The sequence below is a fragment of the Pristiophorus japonicus genome, chromosome 14 (genome assembly GCF_044704955.1).
Source record: "Pristiophorus japonicus isolate sPriJap1 chromosome 14, sPriJap1.hap1, whole genome shotgun sequence".
NCBI classification, from domain to species: Eukaryota; Metazoa; Chordata; class Chondrichthyes; family Pristiophoridae; genus Pristiophorus; species Pristiophorus japonicus.
In genome coordinates this window covers 12,442,085-12,455,196 of record NC_091990.1, presented here as the reverse complement: position 1 = coordinate 12,455,196, position 13,112 = coordinate 12,442,085, and the positions used below count along the sequence as shown (strand labels likewise).

The following is a 13,112-nucleotide window of genomic DNA, read 5'->3' as shown; positions in this document are numbered from 1 at the left end:
AGTTGATGCAGGAGAGAGCAAGGTCACCGCCAGCTGCGACAGTCAGAAACCCAGGCTGCCTTTTGTATCTTCGGTTTGTGTGTGCTGCACAATGGTCGTCTTCCTTGGCAAAAATCTCTCTGCGCTTCTCGCACTTTTTAAGAAAAAGAGTAAGTAAACTGATTTAAAAAAAAATACAATTTTCCATGTGGTTCCCAAACGCAGTGAGTGCTGTGATTGAGACTTTGTGATGGCTGTTCCCTCCCAATGCTGTGTCAGAATAACGCGTTTCGCTTCCCCCTCTTTACTTTTCCCCCCCATTATCTCTCTGTCACTGTCTCGCGCACTCTCGGTGTCTCTGTCTCTCTCTCTCTCTCGGGCTCTATCTCTGTACCCATCTCTGTCCCTCTGTCTCTACCTCTAGCGGTCTCTAACTCTCTGTGTGTCGGTCTCTCTCTCGGTCTCTGTCTCTCTCTCTGTCCCTCCCTCTCTCGGTCTCTGTCTCGGTCTCTCTCGGTCGCCGACTCTTCCTCCATAAAATTGAATATTTTAGAAATGAAAATATATATTTCTGGTTCCAATATAAGTTCGTTTTGTGGCCAAATTGTTGATTATTTGTCTGTTGGATATTTCATTTGGAGAAACACTGGCTAGCACTTCAGCAAATTTTAAAGTCAGTCTTGGTTTTATCCAATTGGCTGGCCCTGTTCGATAAGACCAGGGATTTAATATCCAATCTCCATCTGCCATTCTCCCTTTCTCTCCCTTATTGTTGAGGGTCACTTGCAGTGCATGCAGAGATTATAAATAGAGCTGATCAATAAGGTGTGGATGCAGGCTACTAATGGTGGTCTCTATTTGCTGGATGTCTATCATTACAGATCAAATAACCACGTTTGCCCTTGCTTTTTATAAGCCATTATCTGAGTTTCTGAAGCGCTAGCCGATTGGAGGAGTATTTTCTGTAATTGTTTGCAAAAGGTAATGTTTCACATTTGTAGTACAGGTACACTCGAATAAACAGAAAATGTGCAAGTGCATTATAGAATGTTAACTTTTGGTGTAAAATTCCGATCTTTTTCCAATAGTGTTTGGATGTTTTAACAAATACCTAGCAAGTGTGTTCTTTGAGTATCCTCCACACAACATGGGAATAACATTTGGCTTGATTTGGTATTGGGGAAACCATAGGCTATACGTGTGTGTGAATACGCTGTCATGATGTCACATGGTTTGCAAGTCCTATGTTGTATAAAGACACAGACCTGTGCCACAGTGCCAATTCTTTTTACAGGTATAAAGGTTGCATACGCTGCTCCTGAAGACCGCCTATTTCCACTTGTAACATTGCCCGTCTCCGCCCCTGCCTCAACTCATCTGCTGCTGAAACCCTCATCCATGCCTTTGTTACCCCCTAGACTTGACTATTCCAACGCACTCCTGGCTGGCCTCCCACATTCTATCCTACGTAAACTAGAGGTCATCCCAAACTCGGCAGCCCGTGTCCTAACTCGCACCAAGTCCCGCTCACCCATCACCCCCTGTGCTCGTTGGCCTACATTGGCTTACGGTTAAGCAATGTCTCCGTTTTAAAATTCTCATCCTTGTTTTCAAATCCCTCCATGGCCTCGCCCCTCCCTGTCTCTGTAATCTCCTCCAACCGCCCCCCCCATGCTCCTTTAATTCTGCCCTCCTTGAGCATCCCTGATTATAATCATTCAACCATCGGTGGCCGTGCCTTCTGTTGCCTGGGCCCCAAGCTCTGGAACTCCCTGCCTAAACCTCTCCGCCTCTCTACCCCTCTTTCCTCCTTCAAGATGTTCCTTTAAAGCCTACCTCTTTGACCTAGTTTTTGATCACCTGCGCTAATTTCTCCTTGTGTGGCTCGGTGTCAAATTTTTTCTCTCATAATACTCCCGTGAAGCGCCTTGGGATGTTTCACTACATTAAAGGTGCTATATAAATACAAGTTGTTTTAATTGCCAACATTGGGACAAAACCCATCCAATTGTTCGACAAGAATGTCAGTATATTCTGTGCCCAATTGGGCCAGTCTGCCTGGGTATGCAGTCTTTCTCAGTTTTGCCATAAACCCCAGAAAGAATTTAAATGAGTCGGGCTCTGCACTTGCGAGTCCCATTGTGGTGGACGCGGGAAAGGTGCCAGACTGCAGATGTCTCGATACCCTGGAGGGCTATAATCCATTAACACCACACCCCAGAATGAACTGAGCATACAATATCCACTTGGTTTCACTGGACCTTTTTATATTGTAACCCAATTGCAGATTCAGCAATTGTATTTCCAGTTGCTTCTGGGAATGGGAAATTCAACACTCAGGAACTGAACTCTCTGACCCTGATTACAAATGTCTGGATCAACTTCGTTGATAAATTTACCAGCAAGGGTTTCGCACAGACCAATCAGAGGACAGGAAAGGACCTGAAAACATTTTAATCGATATATAGATAGATGGATTATTGAGGGTGCTTATATTTTTGAGTGACTATTCTGCAAACATGAAGTGTATACAGTTCGATGTCCAATTTTTATCACATAATATTCTTGTGAAACGCCTTGGGACGTTTCACTGTTAAAGGCGCTATATAAATACAGGTTGTTGTAATACAAGTATCATTTACTCCACACAAGTGGCAGGCAATGACCTTCAAGAGCGACTCTAACCCTCCCCATGACATTCAATGGCATTACCATTGCTGAATTCCCCTCCATCAGCATCCAGGAGAGTCACCATTGACCAGACACTGGGCTGTGGCTATTGGAGCATGTCTGAGGCTGTGTATTCTCTGGCTTTTGGCTCACCTGACTTCCCCAGGCCTCTCCACCATCTACAAGTCAGGAGAGTGGTGGAATACACTCCACTTAGCTGGGTGGATGCAGCTGCAATGACACTTGAGACGCTCGACACTATCCAGGACACTACAGTCCACATAGTCAGCATCTCGTCCACTAGCCTAAACGCCCACCACCATGGTTGCAATACGCACCATCTACAGGATGCACTGCAGCATGTTCTTTGGCAGCACTTGCGAAACACACGACCTCCACCACCTAGAAAGACCTTCAAGTGGCAAACCATCCTGATTTGGAAATATAATCGCCGTTCCTTCATCGTCGCTGGTTCCATAGAAAATAGGTGCAGGAGTAGGCCATTCGGCCCTTCAAGCCTGCACCACCATTCAATAAGATCATGGCTGATCATTCACCTCAGTACCCCTTTCCTGCTTTCTCTCCATACCCCTTGATCCCTTTAGCCATAAGGACCATATCTAATGAACTGGTATCAACAAATCTCTGCGGTAGAGAATTCCACAGGTTAACAACTCTCTGAGTGAAGAAGTTTCTTCTTATCTCGGTCCTAAATGGCTTATCTCTTATCCTTAGACAGTGACCCCTGGTTCTGGACTTCCCCAACATCGGGAACATTCTTCCTGCATCTAACCTGTCCAGTCCCATCAGAATTTTATGTTTCTATGAGATCCCCTCTCATTCTTAACTCCAGTGAATACAGGCCCAATCGATCCAGTCTCTTCTCATAGGTCAGTCCTGCCATTCTGGGAATCAGTCTGGTGAACCTTCGCTGCGCTCCCTCAATAGCAAGAATGTCCTTCCTCAGATTAGGAGACCAAAACTGAACACAATATTACAGGTGAGGCCTCACCAAGGCCCTGTACAACTGCAGTAAGACCTCTCTGCTCCTATACTCAAATCCCCTAGCTATGAAGGCCAACATACCATTTGTCGCCTTCACCGCCTGCTATACCTGCATGCCAACTTTCAATGACTGATGTACCATGACACCTAGGTCTCGTTGCACCTCCCCTTTTCCTAATCTGCCACCATTCAGATAATCTGCCTTCATGTTTTTGCCACCAAAGTGGATAACCTCACATTTATCCACATTATACTGCATCTGCCATGCATTTGCCCACTCACCTAACCTGTCCAAGTCACCCTGCAGCCTCTTAGCATCCTCCTCACGGCTCACACTGCCACCCAGTTTAGCGTCCTCTGCAAACTTGGAGATATTGTACTCCATTCCTTCATCTAAATCATTGGTGTCTATTGTAAATAGCTGGGGTCCTAGCACTGAGCCCTGCGGCACTCCACTAGTCACTGCCTGCCATTCTGAAAAGGACCCGTTTATCCCAACGCTCTGCTTCCTGTCTGCCAACCAGTTCTCTATCCACCTCAATACATTGCCCCCAATACCATGTGCTTTAATTTTGCACACCAATCCCTTGTGTGGGACCTTGTCAAAAGCCTTTTGAAAGTCCAAATACACCACATCCACTAGTTCTCCCTTGTCCACTCTACTAGTTACATCCTCAAAAAATTCTAGAAGATTTGTCGAGCATGATTTCCCTTTCATAAATCCATGCTGACTTGGACCGATCCTGTCACTGCTTTCCAAATGCGCTGCTATTTCATCTTTAATAATTGATTCCAACATTTTCCCCACTACTGATGTCAGGCTAACCGGTCTATAATTTCCTGTTTTCTCTCCCTCCTTTTTTAAAAAGTGGTGTTACATTAGCTACCGTCCAGTCCATAGGTGCTGATCCAGAGTCGATAGACTGTTGGAAAATGATCACCAAAGCATCCACTATTTCTAGGGCCACTTCCTTAAGTACTCTGGGATGCAGTCTATCAGGCCCCGGGGCTTTAATCGGCCTTCAATCCCATCAATTTCCCCAACACAATTTCCTGACTAAGGATTTCTTTCAGTTCCTCCTTCTCGCTAGACCCTCGGTCCCCTAGTTTTCCGGAAGGTTATTTGTGTCTTCCTTCGTGGAACTCCCTCCCTAGTGGCAGCACCTTTACCACACGGACTGCAATGGTTCAAGAAGACTCACTATGACCACTTTCTGAGGGCAACTAGGCGTGGGCAATAAATGCTAGCCTTTCCAGTGATGCCCACATCCTGAGAATGAATTAAAAAAAAAAAATTGCATGTATATTTTTGATCTCTGGTGACATAACCGCTGTCATTGGCTGAGTTGAAATCCCTAGTGTACTCCGATTAGTTGAAGGTTTTTAAATTTGATGGTCACTGTTCACTTGCACTAATCATACAAGTTGCTATTCATTATTAACATTTAGCTTCCTATTGATGATCAGATGAGGCATTACATTCCAGGTTTGTGTACATCAGTGCATTTTGCATTCCCCATTTCTAGTGAGGCACAGAATAACTTGATATTGCTTACAACAACATCAACAATGCGTATTTATATAGTGCCTTTAACATAGTGAAATATCTCGAGGGACACAGCAGTATTATGAGAGAAAAAAATTGACACCGAGCCACCTTAGGCGAAATTGGGGCAGAAGAGGTAAGTTTTAAGGAGTGTCCAAAGGAGGAAAGTGAGGCGGTGAAGTTTAGGCAGGGAATTTTGGAGGTTGGGGCCTTGGCAACAGAAGGCATGACCACCAATGGATGATCGATTATAATCAGGAATGCTCGAGGGCAGAATTAGGAGTGCAGACATCCTTGGGTTGTGGGGCTGGAGGAGATTAGAGAGAGATAGGGAGGGGTGAGTCCATGGAGGGATTTGAAAACGAGGCGTTGCTTAACCAGGAGCCAGTGTAGGTCAGCGAGCTCAGTGGTGATGGGTGAACGGGACTTGGTACGAGTTCGGACAAGAGCAGCAGAGTTTTGGATGAGTTCAAGTTTGTGGGAGGTGGAAGATGGGAGGCCCCCCAGCAGTGTGTTGGACTACTCCAGTCTTGAGTAACAAAGGCATGGATGAGGGCTTCAGCAGCGGATGAGCTGAGGCAAGGGCGATGTTACGGAGATGGAAATAGGCGGTCTTGTTATGCTGCGACTACGTGGTTGGAGACTACCTGATGCATCGATCACTCACGTGATGTTTAGCAACTATATCATGTATTTAGATTGAAAAGGTATTCTCTGTGGGAAGCTTTGGACAGGTTAAGTTTCTGGGAAAGCCTTCACTGAAGGCTCTGGTCAAACATTCGATTGGATTAAACTGGTAATGCAGTGACGTGGCTGGATCACTAAACAAGCCATTGCATAAACCTTGTTGAGGGCCTTGAGTTTTCAATGGATGAAAACTTACAATTCAGTTCAAATTGGGGAGAGCTCGACTGTAACCATTTCAGTCTGGGTCACAGCTGTGACTCGAAGGTTCAAAGGGGAGTCTTTGACATTATCAGTTATCCTTCTGTGATGAACCCATTGGAATATCCTGCATTTGATTGTGGTCAAAATGGGACCATTTGATTGAGTGCATGTGTGAAACCCAAATCTCATGAGGATCTAGTTAATCAATATGAATTCCAGGATATTTGCTAATTTTATCAATCCATTTTAAATATACAAGAAAGAAAGACTTACATTTATAGATCACCTTTCACGACCACCGGACGTCTCTAAGCCCTTTACAGCCAATTAAGTACTTTTGGAGTGTAGTCACTGTTGTAATGTGGGAAACCCAGCAACTAATTTGCGTGCAGCAAGCTCCCACAAACAGCAATGTGGTGATAACCAGATAATCTGTTTGTTATGTTGATTGAGGGATAAATATTGGCCAGGACACCGGGGATAACTCCCCTGCTCCTCTTCGAAATAGTGCCGTGGGATCTTTTACGTCTACTTGAGAGAGCAGACGGGGCCTCGGTTTAGCGTCTCATCCGAAAGATGGCACCTCTGACAGTGCAGCACTCCCTCGGCACTGAATTAGAGTGTCGGCCTAGATTTGTGTGCTCAAGTCTCTGGAGTGGGACTTGAACCCACCACCTGCTGTCTGAGCCGAGAGTTCTGCCCATTGGACCACAGCTGACGCATATAACTTTGAATATCAATGATTTTGTATTTAGTGTTTATTGCATCTCTTAGTAATGTCTCAAAATATTTACAATACAATTAATTACTTTGAGGTGGAGTGACTCTTGCATGGGCAAATTTGTGCGCATAAATCCGACCAGTGGTATTATTCACTTTGGTTGGAGAAATGGCTTGGCCAGGACACACCAGATTCTGCTCTTCAAATTGTGTTTTAGGGCCTGTCATCGCTATCTACTCATGGGGATGGCAGACCATGCCTCTGCATAACATCTCATCTAAAGGTCAATACCTGTAGCACTGCAGCACTCCATCAGCACTGCACTGCAGTGTCAGTCCAGCTTGTGTTCCCTGGAGTGAGACTTGATCCACAATTTTCCGACTTGGAGTTAAGGGCACTCACCCAGTCGAGCCAGTTGATTTTTGGGATGCCATTCAATTCCAGAATATTGTAACATCTAGTGGTGTAGCAAAGTCATAACTGTTGACAATTTATGGGTTCATTTCGAACCAGAATAAAGTAGGAACTCAGAATTCAATTTACCCTGACTTGGCAGGTTTAGTGACGTTGAGGCATGTATTTTTATTTGATCGCTGATAAAAATGTTGAATACGAACTTATCTCCGGAGCTGTTTCCCAGGGTGAATCAGTGGATGGCCAGTTTAAAAAAAAAAAAATAAGGGGGTGCTATTCCATGTAAAGCGGATGTATTATTTTAAAAGAAAGACATGCGTTTATATAGCACCTTTCACAACCACCGGACATCTCAAAATGCTTTACAGCCAATTAAATCCTTTTCAAGTGTAGTCACTGTTGTAATTTGGGAAATGTGGCAGCCAATTTGCGCACAGCAAGCTCCCACAAACAGCAATGTGATAATGAACCAGATAATCTATTTTTGTGATGTTGATTGAGGGATAAATATTGGCCCAGGACCCTGGGGATAACTCCCCTGCTCTTCTTCAAAATAGTGCCAGGGGATCTTTTACGTCCGCTTGAGAGCAGACGGGGCCTCTGTTTAACGTCTCATCTGAAAGACGGCACTTCTGACAGTGCAGTGCTCCCTCAGCACTGCACCGGAGTGTGTCGGCCTAGATTTATGTGTTCAAGTCCCTGGACCAACAACCTTCTGACTCCGAGGCGCGTGTGCTGCCCACTGAGCCACAACTGACACTATTTGATCCCAAGATGAACTTCTGACCCGATATCTGCTCCATCACCAAGAGTGCTTACTTCTACCTCCAACATCACTTGTCCCTGCCCCTGCCTCAGCTGATCAGCTGCTGAAACCCTCATCCACGCCTTTGTTGCCTCTAGACTCGACTATTCCAATGCTCACCTGGCTGGCTGGCCTCCCACTTGATACCCTCAGTAAACTTGAGCTCATCCAAAACTCTGCTGCCCATATCCTAACTCACCTCAAGTCCCGCCCACCCATCTCCCACGAGCTCGCTGATCTACATTGGCTGCTGATCCAGCAGCGTCTCAATTTAAAAATTCTCATTGTTGTTTTCAAATCCCTCCATGGCCTCGCCCCTCCCTATCTCTGTAATCTCCTCCAGCCCCACAAAGTTGACCATAATATTAAACTGAAGTTCACAAGATTGGCTGTTATTTAACAGAAAGTGACCATTATTTATAGAAACTGTTCCCATTGGTGGAAGGCTAGAGGACTCAGATTAAAGGAGATTGGCAAAAGAACCAAAGGCGGCCCAAGAAAAAACCTTTCTCCGCAGCAGTGGTTAGGATCTGGAAAGCACTGACTGACGGTGGTGGAGGCAGACTCTGTTTTATCTTGCAGGGCTACGGGGAAAGGGCGGGGGAGTGGGGCTAGCTGAGAGTTGGCACGGACTCGATGGGCCGAATGGCCGCCTTCTGTGCTGTAACCATTCTGAGAGTGGCTGTAGATTAGTGACCGTTGCTCATACAAAGGGGACAGTCACTTCGATTTTGAGCTTGTCTTCAAACCTGTAGAAGTTTTTGCCGGTGTGAATGAAGGGGGTTAGAAGTGACTCCGCCATTGTTAAACACAGACATTTTAACTTCTTCTGCACCCCATGATCCTATTGAATGATTGTGCAAGCTCGAAGGGCCAAATGGCCTACTCCTGCACCTACTTTCTATGTTTCTATGTAAGATCTCTCCTGTCTGTCAGCTGAATGAAGGGTGGAGCTGGTTCCAGACCTGGTGACCAGCATCATTCACTCCCAGCTGAGCACATACCGGGGCAATCGACCATAATCAGCAGGTAGCATGTTCAGGCAGTAATTTGATCAGAGATCAGAAAGGTTCATTCATCATTAATCTGCAATATGATCGCACCTTTGACATTGAACGCAAGTAAAATTATCTGATGTTTGATAGAATTGATTGCAGTCTGTACAGTTTACATCAAATATCACAGGCAAACTAAACAAGCTTGTAAAATCTGCCCAATTTCTTCTTGGGCGGTCCCTCGAATCGAGGATGACTTGCTTCCACGCCAAAAAGGGATGAGTTCACAGGTGTTTCAATGAAGGACCTAATATTCCAGGTCCCGAACTACATCCTGAAGGGTGGAAGATGCCTGTGCGTGGATTTTTTTAACGTGGGGTGACCGTTGCACACCAGCCACCACACGGGCTTGACAGAGCTAGGTCTTGGTCCAGTGGCAAGGATTACTCAGGACGACTGGAGACCTGCTCTGCTGCACGACCCAGTGCGCTCACATATCGCAGTGTGGGCTGGGCCCGTGCTGCCCCTGGGCCCACGCCTCAACTACCACATAAATGAATCACAAAGTTAACATATAGGTACAGCAAGCAAATGGTATGTTAGCTTTTGTTACAAAGGGATTAGAATATGAGTAAAGAAGTCTTACTACAATTATACAGGATTTTGGTGAGGCCACACCTGCAGTACTATGTACAGTCCTGTCTCCTTAAGGAAAGACATACTTGCCTTTGAGGGAGTGCAGCGAAGGTTCACTAAACTGGTTCCTGGGATGAGGATTTCCCTATGAGGAGAGATTGAGTAGACTAGGCCTATATTCCTTAGAGTGTAGAAGAATGAGAGGTGATCTCATTGAAACATATAAAATTCTTAAGGGGCTTAGAATCATGGAAATTTACAGCATGGAGCGAGGCTATTTCGGCTCATGTCCGTGCCGGCTGACCAAAGAGCTATCCAGCCTAATCCCACTTTCCAGCTCTAGGTCTGTAGCCCTGTAGGTTATGGCACTTTCAAGTGCACATTCAAGTACTTTTTAAATGTGACGAGGGTTTCTGCCTCTACCACTCTTTTTTTTTTTTCAGGCAGTGAGTTCCAGACCCCTAGCACCCTCTGGGTGAAGTTTCCCCTCGTATCTCCTCAAACTCTCCCCAAGGACTTAAAATCTATGCCCCCTGGTTGTTGACTCCTCTCCCTTCTCTCCCCCCCCCCCCCCCCCCCCCCTCAGCTAAGGTAAACGGGTCCTTCCTAGCCACTCTATCCAGGCTGCTCATAATTTTATACACCTCAATCAGGGCTCCCCTTAGCCTCCTCTGTTCCAAAGAAAACAGATCCAGCATCTCCAATATTTCCTCATAGCCAAAATTCTCCAGTCCAGGCAACCTTCTTGTAAATCTCCTCTGTACTGTCTCTAGTGCAGTCACATCTTTATTGTAATGTGGTGACCAGAACTGCACACAGTACTCCAGCTGTGGCCTAACTTGTGGTTTATACAGTTCAAGCATAACCTCCTTGCTCTTGAATTCCATGCCTCGACTAATAAAGGCACGTGTTCCATTTGCCTTCTTAACCACCTTATCTAGCTGGCCTGCTACCTTTAGGGATCTGTGGAACTGTACTCCAAGGTCCCTTTGTTCCTCTGCACTTAGTGTCGTACCAATTAATGTGCATTCCTTGCCTTGTTAGATCTCCTTGTTAGACTTGTCAGGATTAATGCTGACTGTGTATCCCCTGGCTGGGGAATCTAGAACCAGGGGTCACAGTCTCAGTCTTCTTCACCCAGAGAGTGGTGAACCTGTGGAATTCTCTACCACAGAAAGTAGTTGAGGCCAATTCACTAAATATATTCAAAAGGGAGTTAGATGAAGTCCTTACTACTCGGGGGATCAAGGGTTATGGCGAGAAAGCAGGAAGGGGGTACTGAAGTTTCATGTTCAGCCATGAACTCATTGAATGGCGGTGCAGGCTAGAAGGGCTGAATGGCCTACTCCTGCACCTATTTTCTATGTTTCTATGTTTCTATGTAAAGGGTCAGCCATTTAGGACTGAGATGAGGATAAATTTCTTCAATGGGTGGTGAATCATTGTAATTCTCTACCCCAGAGACCTGTGGAAGCTCAGTTGTTGAGTATATTCAAGACGGAGGTTGATAAATTTTTGAGAACAAAGGGAAACGGGAATAGTGCGGCAAGGTGGAGGTGAGGTAGAAGATCAGCTGTGATCTTGTTGAATGGTGGAGCAGGCTTGAGGGGCCAAATGGCCGACTCCTATTTCTTATGTTTTTATAGGGGTTGGTTCTGGTGTTTGTAAAATGTATGATGATTACACACAAAACTGCTGATGTGTTCAAGGATGGACAAACGAGTTTTAAACAAACCATTTTAAAGCAGTAATAGATTTGTGAACATCCGGTGAGATGGATCTATTTTTTGTTTCCCGGCAGCTGCCTCTAAATTGGACGATGACGCTCGATGGTCAGTGCTCTACAAACCGTCTCCGTATCAGCACCAACAGGAGAACATATTCCTCCCATCCACCAGGCCAGCACACATCGAGGATCTGCACAAAGAGGCTGAAATTGGGCTCAAATCCCTTCAGGAGCAAGGTAAGGCATAGGCAGAATGTTGGCTTCAGACACCCGGAGAGAACCATGGATTGGTGTGGCAGTACTGGACCTTAAGTGACCAACAACAACAACGTGTATTTATATAGCATCTTTAACAGTGAAACATCCCGAGGCACTGCACAGGAGCATTACCGGGCAAAATTTGACGCGCGCTATTAGGACAACCTGAAGTTCCCTATTCTTGTGTTAATTTATTTGCTAATGGGTATTTTCTCAGGATGCATATTAAAATAAAATGGATTGTTTGCAGTAAGGCAGCGTCTCCAGATTACTGACGTCCATCATAGTTCTATAACCGGATTGTCCTGTGAGGAAAGATTGCGTAGACTAGGCCTATATTCCCTAGTGTTTAGAAGAATGAGAGGTGACCACTGAAACATATAAAATTCTTACAGGGATTGACAGGGTAGATGCAGGGAGGGTGTTTCCCCTGGCTGGGAAGTCTAGAACCAGGGGTCGTAATCTCAGAATAAAGGGTCGGCCATTTAAGACTGAGATGAGGAGAAACTTCTTCATTCAGAGGGTGGTGAATCCTTTGGGATTTGCTACCCCAGAGGGTTGTGGCTGCTCAGTCTTTGAATATATTTAAGACAGAGATTGATAGATTGTTGGATACTAAGGGAATCAAGGGATATGGGATAGTACAGGAAGGTGTTGAGGTGGAAGATCAGCCATGATCTTGAATGGTGGAGCAGGTTCGAGGGGCTGAATGGCCGACGACTCCTATTTCTGTTCTTAAACAGCCAATTAAACAAACGTTCTGATGAACAATTACAAAGCAGAAGCACATGATTATTTACTGCAGTACAAACATTAGGTATGAAGCTCACCACTGTCATGGCCTGTGGTAACCTGTTTGCAATTTGCCTGTTGTGAAAAGATCCATTGTTAGAAATGTCCATTTTCTTTGGGCAAGTAATATAAGTAGACATTTCCACAGGGCTTTTGTACACCGTTCCTTTTTTTTAAAATCCTCTTAGCATGATTTTAAAATGCTTCAGCTCATAAACTGTGTACTGTCCTGAATGAGTAATCATCATCTTTGAACGAGTGCTCAAAAAACCTTTTTACAACGAAAACTTGTATTTATATGGTGCCTTTAACGTGGTGAAAAGTCCCAAGGCGCTTCACAGGAATATTACAAGACACAAAATTTGACACTGAGCCACACGAGAAATTAGCACAGGTTAGCCTAATTAAAGATGTAGGTTTTAAGGAGGAGCGAGAGGCGGAGAGGTTTAGGGAGGGAGTTCCATAGCTTAAGGCCGAGGCAACAGAAGGCACGGCCACCAATGGTTGAGCAATTATAATCAGGGATGCTCGAGGGCAGAATTGGAGGAGTGCAGACATCTCGGGGCTTGTGGGGCTGGAAGAGATTAGAGATAGGGAGGGGCGAGGCTATGGAGGGATTTGAAAACCAGGATAAGAATTTTGAAATTGCGGCGTTGCTTAACCAGGAGCCAATGTAG

General features: G+C 45.3%; 1 protein-coding gene across 1 annotated transcript in view; it reads left to right on the top strand.

The window, feature by feature from the left end:
* The window catches only part of LOC139279717 (NHS-like protein 3), a 217,863-nt gene that overhangs the window by 161,264 nt on the left and 43,487 nt on the right, over positions 1–13,112 (top strand). The window contains exon 2 of the mRNA XM_070898879.1: positions 11,461–11,622. Coding sequence (XP_070754980.1) covers positions 11,461–11,622 — 162 coding nt within the window. The remainder of the gene's footprint in view (positions 1–11,460; positions 11,623–13,112) is intronic.